Source organism: Toxotes jaculatrix, chromosome 23 (genome assembly GCF_017976425.1).
Source record: "Toxotes jaculatrix isolate fToxJac2 chromosome 23, fToxJac2.pri, whole genome shotgun sequence".
In the NCBI taxonomy this organism is placed as follows: Eukaryota; Metazoa; Chordata; class Actinopteri; family Toxotidae; genus Toxotes; species Toxotes jaculatrix.
Window position 1 is genome coordinate 8,570,627 of NC_054416.1, and position 15,628 is coordinate 8,586,254.

Below are 15,628 nucleotides of genomic sequence, written 5' to 3' on the forward strand. Positions count from 1 at the left end.
AAATAACAGAGCACCTGGACAGAAAGATGAAGCCAAAATCTGCTCAGACAGACTGGCACAGGTAGATGGATGGCAATGTGAGGGCATTAATGAGAGCACAGGTCCGCCAACACATGGGGATTAGAGCTCTGCAGATGGCTTGATGTCATCATTATATCAAGCCATCTTTGTGGGAGAAGATGGGAAAAAGCATTGGAGAGTGACAGAAGCTCATTTTTCTTTATAATCATGGAAAAAAAACAAGTTAAAGTCTTAAAAACAGCTACATATCTATGTGGGTCAGCTGTGAACTTTGCTTTTATTTTTGTGGACAATAAATAGATTGTTTAAACATGTGATTGAAGTGCAGGCTGTCTGACTACAAAGAAGAAGAAGTCTCACTTTGTAAAAAAAAAACTATTCAACATAGCCATTCAAGTGTGATTCTAATCTGATGATATGAAATCAGCAGCAGAGCCCTCCTCTCTTTGCACCCCCACCACCAAATGAGCATCTATTTCTGTCTTCCTCTCTGGTGGTGCCTAGAGTTCATTATTTATACTTTGGTTTGCACAAGGTCTCTGCGCCGTGTTTAATGAGGAGGCTGTGATGATATTAGAATTCCACCACTTCGATTCATCTAAACATACAGTGAAAGACAGAACATAATGTCTTCATCCAACACATGCCATGAATGAATACTGCTGTGGGTTAAGGCTGAATTCTCTGGCAGTCCATAATATAAGAAACGGTGGAAAGGTGGAAATTGTTGCTTATTTTGCAGCCTTATGTAATTTGACAGGATGATGTGGAGTTGCAATCTCCAGCCGATAACAGGCATATTCTTGATTTGTGACACCATTATTTAAGATGGCACTTATATGTACGTCTTCTTCTGGACACCTCATCAGTTTGAGTGAAGTAAGACAGAAAGGTAAAGCATTCATCTCACTCCAACTCATTTCACACCCCATTAATGTATTGTTACCAAAGACATGATTATAGAGAGGTAACAGATATATAAACAGATATGTAAAATTTTTCTCTGTGTGATTTAGTTTTCCTAAAATGCCTCAGTAGCATTATCAGCATAAAATCCAAGTGGCATTGCAAAATGTAAATTTTCCGACGGTCACATGCTTTGGCTTCAGTGTGTGATGTGCAAATATCAGATTCTTCAAGTATGAAAATTTCTTGGTGAAAAAAAAAACATTAGCAATTAATATCAATAATGTCAGCAGATCCCTGTTACGTGAAGGACGATTGTTTCATCTTAATAAGTATGAATTTGTCTTACAAAGAAAGTTGTGCAGTATTATGTGTTGAATTTCTAAGTGTTTAAATGCAAACATATGCAAAAGCCCAAAGCTTACAGTAAACACAACTTGCATACTGATGTGACTTTGCCTCATATGTAAATAAAGTCCATATAAACTTATCAATCTACATAAATTCACCAATTATCTCTGCAGACAGCTGCGTGACAGTGACAGTGATCATCACAAACCCTGGATGCTAATTATACTTTAATCTATACGTCAGGCCTGGGAGGTTTGTCGGTGATTAGCACACTGCAGGTTAAAATATTTTGGTTCCCCTGGACAGCCTGAGCCACCTAATTACAATCAACACAGTCAGATGGTTTCCCTTTCTAGAAAGTATCAATCTTCATTCCAGTGGCAAGTTTCCACAACAGAGCCAGATGCTTCCTCCAGGCGCCACGAGCAGTGACTGTAAAATGTAAACAACACATCACTTGTCTGATGTTGGTCGACCACGGGCCTCCTGGTAAGGAACTGTGCTCAGATATGCTCCACAGAGCACGCTAAGTGGAAACTGGGTGGAAAAGTATAAGAGACACTGAGGAAGGATCGTCGCTGTATCTGAAAATAAACGGTTGCAACTGATGCTTTGGGTGTTTGAATATGATTCATTCATCTCTGACTCATTATTTCTGAGATACGTGATCTGACCCTAACACTCCTGAAAGAGACTAAGAAAAGATCTAAATGACTTAATTAGTTTTATCTTAATTTATTATCGATTTCTGCTCAAGGTGTCCCCGTGATCTTAAAGCAGAGATTCTATCAGTTTATTTGCCTTGATGAGCTTTTTTCCCCACGCAGCACAAACATCCTCCGATTGTCATTCCAGCCTCTCTGACAACCTGAGATGAACTTTATAACAGATGGCAGTGTTAAAGAACCTTCAGCGATTATTTGAAGATCACTCTTTCATGCCTCGAGGGAATCAGCGAGGCTGCCACTAATCAAGGCGTAACTGCTCCCTACATAATTCAAAAGTCTTATTATAATTTGTCACATCCAAGATGGCTTGGCAATATATCTTTGCCTGAGTGAAATATGTGTTTTATTAATATGTCATTAATGAAAAATTAGTGCTATCGGAGCCGTGCTGTCTGAGACTGAGATGATCAGAAGGCGACACTTACGGATCATTTCTTAAGAGCTAAGGATTTTTTAGCACGACCTTCAAAATTCAGGATGGTTAATTAAAGGCATGCTTGTAAAAATTATGACTTACAATAGGTAGTACTTGCCTTATTTAAAAGAGCAAATACACCATTTCCCAAACTCAGACAAGGTGTCATGGAGCTTCTGAAAATAATTCTACTTTCCTTCCTTTTACTTCACTGTTTTAATTCATCTTATTTTTAATCAAATGACACTCAGCTCTACTGAAGATCTCAGTAATGTAACCAACCTAAATGACTACTGTATTTGTACTATCTGATGGCTTTTATCTGTGAAGCACTTTGTAATATGAGCTTTGAAATGTGCTATATAAATAAATCTTTACTTAATTACAATGTCAAACCTGAACTATCTGTGTCTTCTGACACAACCGCAAAGTCAGACACATGGTATTCACTCACAGGAAGTGATATTAATCCATCGCCAGAGTAGAAGTCAAATCATACTTTGTGTCTGTTATATTCTCTCTTGTTAAATTCTTTCTCCCCCATCGGCGATGTCAAGCTGTGAGCGGGACTCCAGTTCAGCTGTCGGCTGTGGAGGAGACAGAGAATGGAAGGAGGTGGAAGAAGAAGAAGAAGAAGAAGATGCACTGCTCTCATTATCCTTTCTTCTCATGGCAGATTCACTTGCCCTGTGAGTCAGCTGTCAATCACGGTGCGGGCATCAAATCAGCAGGAGCCCAGAATGTACAGTGCACTCATCAAATCTGCCAGCAGACAGGGAGTAAACACCTATAGAGCCCAAAGCCACAGCCAGTTGCAATTAAAGTGCTGCTCTGCTGCAGAAAAAGGAACTCGAGGCCACCTGAAGGTCAGTGAAAAACCCAATTACCAGCTTGTCATATATTGTCAGCAAGAATAATTCTTGGAAACACAACAGCACTGACTCACCTTTGCACTGGCTGCAGAGACCCAAGAGAGGAGACTGTGGGTGTTATCACAAAAATAAACACTTTCAATTAGGTAAATGGAACTTTTGTTTTATTATTGTTGGGACAAACTAGAAAATGGGGGGAAAAAAAGCCCCAAGGTAAGGGTATGCACAGGGCCATAGCTCAGACCATGTAGTTTCACTTACAGAAATCTAAAATGGAATTAAGCTGTTGGATTAAAAGTTATAAAAATAGACCATTTACAAAAACATATCTACAAAGTGGCAAAAATGTGTCTAGTTTTTTTTTCCAATAATTATTTTCAAAGGACTTTTTCCAAGAAAGAAATGTACAATCAAAAAACAAAAAAAAGACATTTCACAGCTTAAAGACAAAAGCATATTACCATGCAGTCTTTGGGACGGAAACCGTCGCTACACAGTAGTTTCATGTTTCCACAAGCCGGTCTTTATACTGGCTGCACTCTCTGTGTTAAGTAAAGGCACTGCTTGCCCGTTTTCTTTATGTGTGCCACCATTTTGGCAGACAAGGTTGAGTCCATATGACTTGGGTTGGCTTTCTAGTTCTGTGCTGCTGGACTGCTTTGCAGGACCAGAATCTTTACTTGAGTTTGACGCTGCAGTGGTAGCGACCTGCTCAGTCTCTACAGTCACCACTGTCCCGTTCCCCAAGGCGCTGCCACCTCCTTTATCTGAGTAGCGGGAGCGCCGTGGCAGGCTCGCGCTGTCGCTGCTGTCCTGCTGCATCTGGCTCTGATGCCGCTCCCTGTACGCCATGTAGGCTGCCCGCCGGCTATTGCGTGCTGCTATGTCATAATGGTGGTGCCGCCTGTGGGGGGCACTCTGCACGCTGCCTTCCACGCTGGTTGGCACGTCGTAGGCGTACTCACGCAATACAGTCAGACGACTTGCTCTGTGTGCTCGTGCTCTGTTTTTGTGGTGCCTGCTTGCGTGCCCGTTTGTGGCAGCTGTGGGATTGTTGATGTTCACTGGGCGGAACTGCACCTCAACAGGTGCTACGTGCATTTTAATTTCATTGTCTACTGAATGCTCAGTCAGGCTGTTGTCCAAAACGGCTGCACCGTTGGCCGTCACCGGCGCTGGAGCTGACTTGCACTGAGCTGCCTCTGCGTGCAGATTGGTCAGCTTGCTGCCATGGGTGGAATTGCGCATGCTTGGTGCGCTCTTATTTGTGTAGGAAGAGTCTGCACTGCTGTGGCCACACTTTGTTGACTCCCCATCTGCCTTATTAGCAGACCCTGCAGTGGAAGTCATTGCCACGTCTGGCTGAGGCAGAAGGACATCCTCCTGTGCAGAGTAGGCTCGCCTCCCAGAGCAACAAGCCTGGGACCAGTAGCGCCTCATATCCTGTCTGTTGGCACAGTGATGTGCCACCATGAATGCCCCGAGTGCCAGTGCAGCCACCCCAAATAAGCAGGTAAAAGCCAAGTCATAGGGGTGGTCCTGTGATACAGCCATGGCACCGAACACCCAGAGGGCAGCGTACAGGCCTAATGCCCCCGCTGCACCGATCAGCTGGGCAGAAAAGGTGTGCTCGTTCTCCAGGGCAGACAGGGGCACGGTGTGGGGAGCAGACATGATGGAGGATGATGCCTCGTGAGGCTGGAGCTGGAGAGTGAGAGGATGGCAGTGGCTGCGGTGACCATCTGGCCCGGCCTCGGTGCTGGCTGAAGCCAGATGCTGCTGCTCTTCGGTCGGCTCCTTGAGCTCATAGCGGCGCTCAGGGTGGCGCCGTAACTGGAGAAGGATGCTGAGGAAATACATGAGGTCCACAAAAATGATGAATGCAACTGGGCCATAAAAAGCACCAATGCTGGGCTCCCATGCCATCCAGCAACTAGAGAGGGATAGACAGACAAGACCAATCGATTATTTAATGCACAGTAAGATAACAGATGTGGCTTCTAAGATTCTATAAGAGTTTTTTCCAGTTATTTCAGGATCGTCTTCTTGCAATAACTTGGATTATACTGCACATCCAAACTGTAAAATTGCCAACAGTGCTCATTAAAACAATATTTCATCTCCTCATCTTAATATGTCACTATCATTATTTACTTCACAAACTTAAAATGACTCTGAAAAACTTCTGCGTTAACTTTTACAGTAACCGTCCCTTTACATTTTATAACAGGCTGGATTCGTCTTGCTTGCAAGAAATTAATTAAACTCCGAAGACTTCAGACAGATACGGGTCCAGATTTCTCAATTAGTCTAAACATTATTAATTACTCTTAATCTAAACAGCTGCCACTGTAGAGAGGAGGGTGGGGGAGTTTGCTCTAAACTGGCAGCAGTTGCTTGTTGCTTGGATGCACATACCATTAATAGGCTTCCACAATCAGAACTTCAGGGAATCAACTTTTCCTACCCTCAAAAAAAATATCCATTGTTTACTAAAGCAGCGCGGCCTGGCCCGTCGATAACTAAGCCAATTCCTCCTGAGGACAGAATGTAAAAGATCTCATGGGTTTGGATGCTTCCTTATTAAACACTATTGTCTTGATAAAAATCACACAACATACCCACGAGCACAAACTGAGGAGCAGGAGCTTTAATTGATCTGTATACAGGAACTACATACTATGGAGCATTGGTCCGGCTTCCGTAGTTTTTGATGTTAGCTGCTGCAGTGATCCCACAGACGATGATGGGTATCCCTCCGCCGATTAAGTAGAACCTTTCAGAGAAAGCACAGAGAGGGCAGTTCTGCTTTAGTCCTTCTGTTTTCAGGACAACAAGTGGACATGAAATGGACACAAAGGTCCAATGGTATTTCAGGCCTCTACACTGACACCATGTGGCTATTTTACATGGCCACTTGTAATCTTACAAATGTTGCCTGCTGTGCTTACTAATAAATTTAATGATATAGGTAAGTGTCAGATATATGAAGATTGACTGTTATAGTTAACATGAGAGCGCCACATGCAGTTTCCTGACATGTTACATGATGTAACAGACAAGTTGAGAGTTTTTAGAACTTATACTTCACACCACCAGTCGAAGGTGTCCATTTGCAATACTGTCAAGTGTAACTCAAATAGCACAACCCATATTCATTAGTTCATTAAAGGCCCTCTCTGTTGTAATGCAAGAGTGTGGTGTCATACCTCAGCATAGGCCGCGGTGGCGGTGGCGGCTCGTCCAGCTCCTCGTAGCGCTTGGCCTTGCGTGTCATCTGTTTGTAGATGTTGCGTGCAGTCACGCCTACCCACAGAGCTGTGGCCAGAGTAGAATAGTGCAGCAAGATACCCACCTAGAAGAGAATGCACCATTATATGTGTGACATTTACTAAAGCAAACGAAATGCAATCAGTCTCCTGTGTAAGAATGATTAAATGCTCCTGTTGTTGTTATAGGGTTTCACCAATAAAAATTTAAATGTTGGAATGCAGTGCACAGGAGTATTTTAAATGGCACGATGATCCTTGAGCAATTTTCTATTGAGTATGTCATCTTTAGCCTGAGTTGAGCCTTATGAGATATTGCTTTATGCCAGAGGGGATTAAATAAATAAACAAAAAGTTTTCTGCCAAAATTTTTCATCTAGGTATCTTGTGCGATGAAAAATTAATAAGTAATGTGTCTCAGTACACCACGCACCGTGAGGGGAGGTGTAGGATTGCCTCTGGCCATGGAAACAATCTCTTGTATCTTCCTATGTATCTTTTACTGAGTTTCCACCAGTTCTATGGAGTGAACTTAGCCACGGGCAACTTTTCCAACTTTTTTCCCTTGAAAACATCCGAAGTACTTGTTCATTTTCGACTGCTGACTATTAAGTTAGGAGGGGGAGAGCAGATGCAGCAGGAGCATCTGAGGTGTGCAGGTGGTGTATACTCACTGCCTGGCAGACACTTGCGTAGCGTGTCTGATTTATGCCACCTACAAAGACCCCGCAGGTGAGGGAGATGTGGAAGCAGAGGTTGACCAACATGTGCCAAAACTTGCGGCTCACACGGACAGACCTGTAAGTAACACACACATACAATTCATCATACAATTAACACGGAAAGGTGTTGGTTCTGTGTTTCAAGCTACCAAAGTACCATCATTTTCATATCAATAAACAATCCTGCGTACATCTTTATGCTGATCATCCACACACACATGCAGCTGTCTCTGATCATCACCAGTAAACCTCAGGCCATAGCATTTTTTTCACACCACTTTGAGGAGTCTCATAAGATTCTGATATTCTTTAATTATTCTGTTTGTTTAGAACATAAGCTTCCATTTTGCTTTCAGTGGGAAAAGGTTAAATACATTATCTTTGCTTTTTACATTAATCAAAAAGTGAAAAGGTAAAATTCATAGTCCACAAAGCAGAAATTAACGGGGGAAAAACAATAAATCCTGCTGTGTGTGAGTATAAAGAACCAGCAAAACATAAATGAGGTAACAACAGTAGGTAAAAGCTCTTACCTGTGGTGATAGATGTAGCTAATAATAATGGTGAAAAGACAGAGGAGGAGTATAATAGCAGTGGCGTAGATGACTGGATGGAGGGGCTGGATACCTGGAGAGAAATACTCCACGCTGCTGAGGTCCTGCAAGAGAAATGAGGTGAGGCCCACAGTTTATGTAATATTATTATGTCACATCAATATATGTCAAAAGCCATGAATTATAATGCTTATAGAGAACTATAAAGTGCCAGATTCTAGGTATCCAGCACTATTGTAGACACAGCTTAATGGCCACTAGGCTTGTTTTGAGTGAATGGAGATTAAAAAAAGAGAAAAACACAGTATTTTTATTCAGTGTTATAATTCAAGTTCATCAAACAGACCAACCTAACTGGTACTTTGCCACTAACTATATGTCTCAATGAAAACCACAAGGAGGAATGACCCGATCAAACGTCCTACCATAAGCAGGCCGTAGTTGCCAAGGGAGTTGCAGGATATGGTGGTGAAATTGTCGTGATGGCCCAGGATGCGACAGCCATCGCTCTGCCATCCTCCCTGACCTCCCACCAGGCTGAGGTTCCAGCAGGCAGACACAGCGTCTGAGCCGCGGGCAAACCGCCGCAGGGTGATGTTGACGGGGGTCTGCAGGACATGCAGGGACATGCCATCTGATTGACAACACAGACAGGGGTATCAGAATAGACAGAACAACTCCTTTTTCAAGTTTTCGTGTTATTGTGCTGCTTTGTATGTCAGAATATTTACAGATTTCTACTCTGTCATTTAAAAAAAAGAAAAAACAACATATGACAATACCAAAACATTATGACTCACCTATCTTGGCCATGATGACGGGGGTAGCCACGCTCCGTCTCTTCCCTCCATCAGCCAGCTGAGAGGAGTTGCCAGTGGAGGGAAAAAACTTGCCATTGCGGAAGGCCAGTAGGTGGAGCTTGTAGACTGCGTCCTCTGGCTGCCCAGGGAGTGCTGCCTGGGTAAAGAGAGACTGAGGAAGCTGCAGGGAAGCCTCCACAATGGTGCTCTACAGGGAGAAAAGATATAGTGAGGCAAAAAGCCAACCATTTAATATATTTAATTTTAGACATATTTAAATATTATGTTAAGCATTTGAGGATTTTGTTTTCAGATCTAAAGCCTACAACAAAACCTCATGCTCACAAAGGTTCTACCAAACTGTAATTATCTCTGACAGGAGCTGACCTTGTGAAGGATGCTGGAGAAGGAGCTGGTGGTGTTGCACTTGAAGGTGAGCTGGCGGTCCTGGCTGGGTGTCCGCTCAGGGCTCGGTCTCTGGAACAACATGCAGGTCATGCCGTTCCAGTCGCTGGCCCTCACAGAGTGGGCCTCCAGTGCTATGTTAGGGGATGTCTGGAAAGTCAACAGAACAGTGAATTATGACAAGTCCTCATAAAACAAAATGTTAAAGTACAGCATGAGATAATATCGCTGACAAGACTAACAAGGGAGAAGGCTTGTGCTGTTGCCAGACGGTAGACGCCGATCTTCTGGAGGCAGGCGATGATGCGGGAGCAGGCCATGGCTTCACGCTGAGCCATCCACAAAACCCTCTCGTCTGCCAGCATCAAGTTACTGGCCATGCTCACCATCACCTCACCTAGCTGGGAGACAACAGAGTTACATGAGTGAATACACACAAGTACACACAAGCCTTGGAAAAAGCATTTTAATTATCACTTCATTCAACCACAAACATGCTCAACATGACACAGCCTAAGTTACTTGACTGGAAACATAAAAAACTGGGAATTTGTTCAGTCAGCATCTTGTTTGTATAAAACAGCTCTGAGCACAGCTTGAGGGAAATGCTTGACATTGCTCTTGTAGTTAAGTGACTATTGGAAACACATTTCCAGCATGGTGTCACCCTACTAACCTTTAATATGTTTAAAATTCCTAGTGCTACTTGCCCACAGCACTTAGAACAAACTCCTTTACTTTGAAAACTTTGCTTTGTTTGAATTTGTTGGCGTACAGCTGCGCTGAAAGTCATGACAAGACATCCTTTCTCATTAGACAACATGACAACAAACAGCTGTTGAGCATTAATCTATTTGTCCTTGGACTGGGTAAGACACCAAATGAATGCATCACACTCCAAACTGTCAATGTAGGGTTGTAAAAAGTTTACAGACAAGTTTTGTGATTGTTGTTTTAGGGTTGGATCAGAAATGTGAACCAACATGCCACCACTGTACTTACATCTTTAAATTTCTCAACAAACTTGCCAAACTTCTCAATCATCTCTGCCACAAAGATAATGTCCATCTTGTCTGAGAAGTTGGCAGCATCGATTGTGTAGACCAACAGACGTCGAGCCCTGGGAACCACATTGCTCTCGTTCAGAGGCATCTATCAGGAAGATATAGAGAGACGTTAGGCTTGAATGTCAGCTTTCCAATTAAGGACAGCTTCTCTGTTCAAAGAGGAGATAAGACCAAAGATAAGATTGGATTGGAGTTAGAGTCAAGCAGTAAAAGAAATTCTGTCAGAAAATCACAAGCTGACCAACCAGATACAGACCTGGTTGATGACATAGAGAAATCTGGTGACATCTTTCTGGAACTGGCAGCGGGAGTAGTCCTCCTCCGCCCACACCCCTTCCCGATCACAGTAGCGCCATGCCCGCTGTTCTTCACCTGAGCTGCCCGAGTAGGAGCCTGCGCTTGATGGCAGTCTGTTGCACGGGAGGTAAGCTCTGATTCCTGCCAGGGTGCGTGGCCACCTGGAAGGAGCCAAGTAAGTCAGCTGATATAGTTTTCACAGTTCATGCAGTGTCCTTAATTTCTCCTCACTTTGTGTCATGTGAGCCATAATCTGTGTAACATCACCAGCAGCACAGTAATGTAATAACTGTGGCTAAAGCCATGAAGTAATTTACATGTTTAACCACAAGGGGGGGCCACAGTGCTTGACATGACAGCAAGAAAACATTTGCATAATGTGGTACTTTATACTTTCGTTCTAATGCCCCAATGCTGGGCAGCATCCATCATAATGACAATGGATTTATTTATACTTTAAGCATTTAATTACATATAGAGGTCTAATGGAAATTTAGGAGACAGTTGTACTCAATTCTTAAGATAACTAGTATTAATCAAGTAGCTCTGTGTCTGCTTATGTGTGCTGACACTGACCTGAACTCTCCCTTGTTGTTGGAAATGCGTTCAGGAGCACAGTACTTGGCCGAACTCTCCAACACCACAATGTGGACAGTCCTGGTGGTGTTGCCCCTGCTCGTTCGGATCCGACACTCCCAGTTCCCGGTAAAACCAGGCTGGATGTTTGAGATGGTCAAGGCACTGGTGGGAAAAATCAAAGAAAAATCAAAATCGTGCACCACTGCCAGCCTGATGGACAGAGAGACTTTCTTTATCCCAAAGACAAATTCAGATGTTGTTTAAAAAGCTTTCCACAGAAAATAAAAATGCTGATAGTGTTACATAATACAGTGCTACATAATAGGGAAGATTGTCTCCTGTAAATAAACTAAACAGCAAAGACACTACTGTTTGAATTTCCCCATCACAGACACTGCACTCCCCACCTAAGATCAACATGAACACTGCCATACCTTGCGATCAGGGAGCAGTTCTGCACCATGCGCTTTTCAATGAAGATACCCTGGGCAGCGTCAGGTTTCACCATGCGGCCGTTCTGGTACCACAGCACCTGCATGTCCTCGGCCACGAAGGAGGCCTGACACTGGAACGGCAGGCTGTCCCCCTGAAAGACGACCTGGCGCTGGGACGGAGTCAGCTGGAAGGAGGGCAGCTCAAGCGGAGCATCTGAGGAAACCAGAGATAATATGGGAGGAGAGTCAGCCAGTCATTTCTCACAGAAAAATACTTATTTGGTTCATATTTGCCACAAATAATTTTCAACACTATTAATTTTCTGGATACAGTACATTTTGTTTCGCACTCAGCCCTTTTTGGATACACAGGGAAGCTAAAACAGCGTCTTGAATTCTCAAGTGCTATTTGTCATTCATGTCAGGCCACTGGCTCTGGCTAGATCTATGCAATGTATTTCATAATGCCTCGCTGTGGTGAGTGCCAAACTGATAAGACATGAGCAAGTACAAACAAAGGCAGCGCTGGCCTGGGCAGCCCTTCTCTTATCACTCGTGTCATTGCACAAACCCCTGTTCCCCAGACACCAGCCTCAGAGATACCAAAACAGAGAAATTAAAGAGGCAGTGCAACAGTTTGACACTACAATCTGTTAAACTGCTCAACATGACTCATTTCAACCTTTCAAAATGTCTGAGACTGGATAAACGACGCATTCGATAGTGTCACTGAAATGATGAATTATGTTTCAAAGTGACATCTTTGAGCTGTGTCCGAGTCTTTGTATGCTGGTAGGCAAATTTATGTTTCTGTGTAGTTCAGGTGTGTGTGTGTGTCCCTACCACAGGTAAGGAGCTCCGGCCTGATGGAGGTAATAAGCTGACCCTGAAGAGACTGAGGGTAGGAACACTTGGTGTTCTTGACTGCAATGTTCCTTTCTTTGATCCAACGCAGCATCCACAGAAGGTTGCAGTCACACAGCAGGTAAGGTGTCTGAAACTCCCTATGGATGTATAGAAACACACACACACACAGACACACACAGACACGGGGGGAAGACAGTTTAAGTAATGGGGCATAAATATCAAGTTAAATGACAAACAACCATTTCCCAGATGGAAAACTATAATTTGCTGTCATATTTTTATGCCTTAAACCATTTTAATTGCATTACGGGTGCACAGTAAATATACAGACGTCACACTCGCACTGGAGTCTGCATGTGATTTTAGTAAACAGCAGCAAACAAGCTCCTTATCATACTTACAGTGACTTCAGAGACACCAAGCTGTCAAAGGTCCCCTGAGCCAATGAGGAGAACATGTTCCCTGAAAGGTTTCTGAAAGAAAATTGAAATGAAATAATGAAAAACAGTGAGCTCTTATACCATCCTAATACCATGAAATCATTACATTATGTTGATAAAAATACTAGTGACTTACAGTCTAATCAGATTGGTGAGGCCTTTGAAGATGTCTACATTCAGACAGCCGATGCTGTTGTTGGACAAGTCTCTGAGACACACAGAGAAAAAAAAGTTTTCTGGTTTATTTCTTCCACATTTCAGAACTAATACAACGTGACAGCTATAATGTCTAAAACACCAACAATTAGTAAGCCACATTTAGGCTGGAAATGTTTTACAACAAGATAAGCCACGAAAATCTGATCACATTATAAGAAAAATTGGTAAATGGAAAAATGTTTAAGTTGTTGAGATAAAAAATAGCAGTTTCTCTTTTAAGCCAAGTTTAACAGAAGCAGGCTGAGGCAAAGAGCCCAAATATTCAGCTGGCAGGTTTACAGCTTTCAAGGTGATTTTAGATCACGTCTGTGTGGGCCGCCAGGGAAACCTACACATCAAAGGCAGAGTAACACTGCGAGGTGATTAATAACCTATGATTAATGTCAAACACGTGAGGAGTGTGCGTTTCTCCTCTGTATGTGACCTGACGTGATGTCTTTGGCAAACATCAGATAGAAGTGTCTGAGACTCCTGACGCCTTGCAAAAGGACCTAACATGGAAAAGACTGATCTTTCCTGTGAATTACACTCAGTGTAACATGAAGTGAAATGGCAGCAAAGAATACATTTTCACTGGAAGCTCTAGGTTCCCCACTCCGGAGTCGGGACACCCCAAAGCAGAAACGTGTTGGTCCCATGGTAAATTTGTTAAAATGTATGTAAAATATCAGTAATATACATCTTTTCTATTCTTTTATGCCCCTCCTTTTTGTTAGCAGAGAAATGTACAAAACATTAAGTTAGCCATTTAGCTAAATAGTATGCATTCTAAAGAGAAACCCCTCTGTTTTGTATGTGAATGTCAGTCTTTGGGTTTTTCCTTTTTTAAAGAAGAATGAATTGACTTTTTTTTTTACACTTCAGGGCAGCAGATCAAGCTGGAAACAGAACATTCACATACTATAGGCTTATAAAGTTGTTATGCCAAACACGTTAGCCCACTTCTTTAGGAAATATCTGGCTCTCTAGCAGTCAAGTGTTCTACCAGATAGTTGTTAACTCTGCCTGTCTGCTGTTTTGTGCTGGGCAGGTCATGAACAGAGGGTTTATCAGAGCTTTTCCCCTTCATACAGCCGCTGCTGAAGAAAAACAGCAGAGATGAGGGCCATAAAACCCAAACAATGACCTAAAAGGCCCCTCAAACACTCCATGGAGCAACGGGGACCTGCAGAGACAGGTGATAATTGTCTATGAGCTTGTCGCTACAAGTGATTCCTTTCATGTTACGTGTAGTCATTTGATCTACTCTTAACAAAAAAATTTTGCTTAGTGCAGCTGCAAAATCGCTGAAAGCTAAACCCAAAAAGCTTTGATAAGTTGTAAAACATGACTCTTATCCCAAAAAACCCTCAAATTCATATTTAAATTCCCAGACAGATAACATTTTAAAGCAACCAGTGACTCTGAGGTTCAAAGGCAAAGCACCTTGACAGTAGCTGCAACACATATCCCTCTGTGAACGATCCAATCATTGAAAAGTGCCAAGAAAAGAAACAAGAGCCTGGGAGAAAAGACAGATCTTTACCTCAAACCACCAGCTAAACTGTATCCTGGGGTGCTCAAGGATTGCCATGCTGACACAAAGTGATACCTGGAAAATCACTGTCAGGCATATGCTAACATCCGAGCATTTATGTAATTATTGGTGTTGGTCCTTAAGGTACCAGCTGGGGAATTTACTGTGTGAGGTTATTAGTTCCACTTGGAAGAGAAGAAAAAGCCTTTTGCAGGCTTGCCAATTTGTGCGAGCATTGTGCGTCAGGGGAAGGATAACACCGGAAAAGTGAAGGGATGCAGGGAGGGGCCTCCCCCAGCTAAAGGCAAACCTTCTTCTCACTTTATCGCCTGGATTCAAGAGTTACAGCTACACTGAGGGACTAAACACAAGATGGTGAATACTGTTGTTGCTTCAACTCACTTTTACAGTCACAATGCAAATAAATGCACATTTCAGCAATTTTTTCTTGTAAGACTATGGACCCATGACTCAATGAAGTCTCTGCTTTCCATCGGCTTTTCCAAATCAACTAGTATTTATTACCAAAGACTAATCTCAAACGGCTCTTTCAGCCACAGGCATGTAGCAAATTTACAGCACAGAGGGCTGCTTCACTGCAGAGCTTCAGTTGTTAAGAATGATATGAGGAGCAGAAGCAAAAATAGCCCGATGTGATTAGGCTGGAGCAGGGACCGTTCAGCTGTTGGTGGAATGCAGAATAAAGAGGGCTGAGGCCTGAGAAATCCATAGGGTTTGTGTGTGTTGTTCAGTGTGAGAGAAGGTGGGTGTTTGAATATATTTCATCTCAAACTGTGTGGAAATTTTGTGTGCGAACTGTGTGTAAAGTGAGGTAAGGGAAACACTTGTCTTTCCCCTGAGGGTGTAACCAAAAGTGGATCCAGTGTCTTTGGAGCTTGTCCAGTATTAAAACCCTGATGTGATGTGATGCACAAAAGTGTAAATACTTTGGATCGAGTGACGTCTGCCTTCAAAATAGAGGAAATTTTTTGATTTTTCTTTAGAATTAAATCAGACTCATGTCTGATGCGTAGAGCTCATATTATCCAAATGTCTGCAGCCTTCTCTTTAAATGCCTCTGTCGCTGCTCTGTGACAACACACATAAGATAAATGGGCCCTCCAAATGGCATGTCTTGAAATGAGACAAAAAAAAAAGTAATTAGG

General features: G+C 42.8%; 1 protein-coding gene across 1 annotated transcript in view; it reads right to left on the reverse strand.

The window, feature by feature from the left end:
- Positions 1 to 3,440: 3,440 nt before the first annotated feature.
- Positions 3,441 to 15,628, reverse strand: part of adgra3 (adhesion G protein-coupled receptor A3) — a 28,147-nt gene continuing 15,959 nt past the window's right edge. The window contains exons 5-20 of the mRNA XM_041031366.1: positions 12,864 to 12,935; positions 12,689 to 12,760; positions 12,264 to 12,424; positions 11,421 to 11,634; positions 10,984 to 11,148; positions 10,367 to 10,568; positions 10,046 to 10,195; positions 9,286 to 9,444; positions 9,026 to 9,193; positions 8,639 to 8,846; positions 8,264 to 8,472; positions 7,818 to 7,942; positions 7,237 to 7,360; positions 6,503 to 6,648; positions 5,974 to 6,069; positions 3,441 to 5,226 (exon numbers count right to left, since the gene is read on the reverse strand). Coding sequence (XP_040887300.1) covers positions 3,783 to 5,226; positions 5,974 to 6,069; positions 6,503 to 6,648; positions 7,237 to 7,360; positions 7,818 to 7,942; positions 8,264 to 8,472; positions 8,639 to 8,846; positions 9,026 to 9,193; positions 9,286 to 9,444; positions 10,046 to 10,195; positions 10,367 to 10,568; positions 10,984 to 11,148; positions 11,421 to 11,634; positions 12,264 to 12,424; positions 12,689 to 12,760; positions 12,864 to 12,935 — 3,715 coding nt within the window. The 3' untranslated portion in view covers positions 3,441 to 3,782. The remainder of the gene's footprint in view (positions 5,227 to 5,973; positions 6,070 to 6,502; positions 6,649 to 7,236; positions 7,361 to 7,817; positions 7,943 to 8,263; positions 8,473 to 8,638; positions 8,847 to 9,025; positions 9,194 to 9,285; positions 9,445 to 10,045; positions 10,196 to 10,366; positions 10,569 to 10,983; positions 11,149 to 11,420; positions 11,635 to 12,263; positions 12,425 to 12,688; positions 12,761 to 12,863; positions 12,936 to 15,628) is intronic.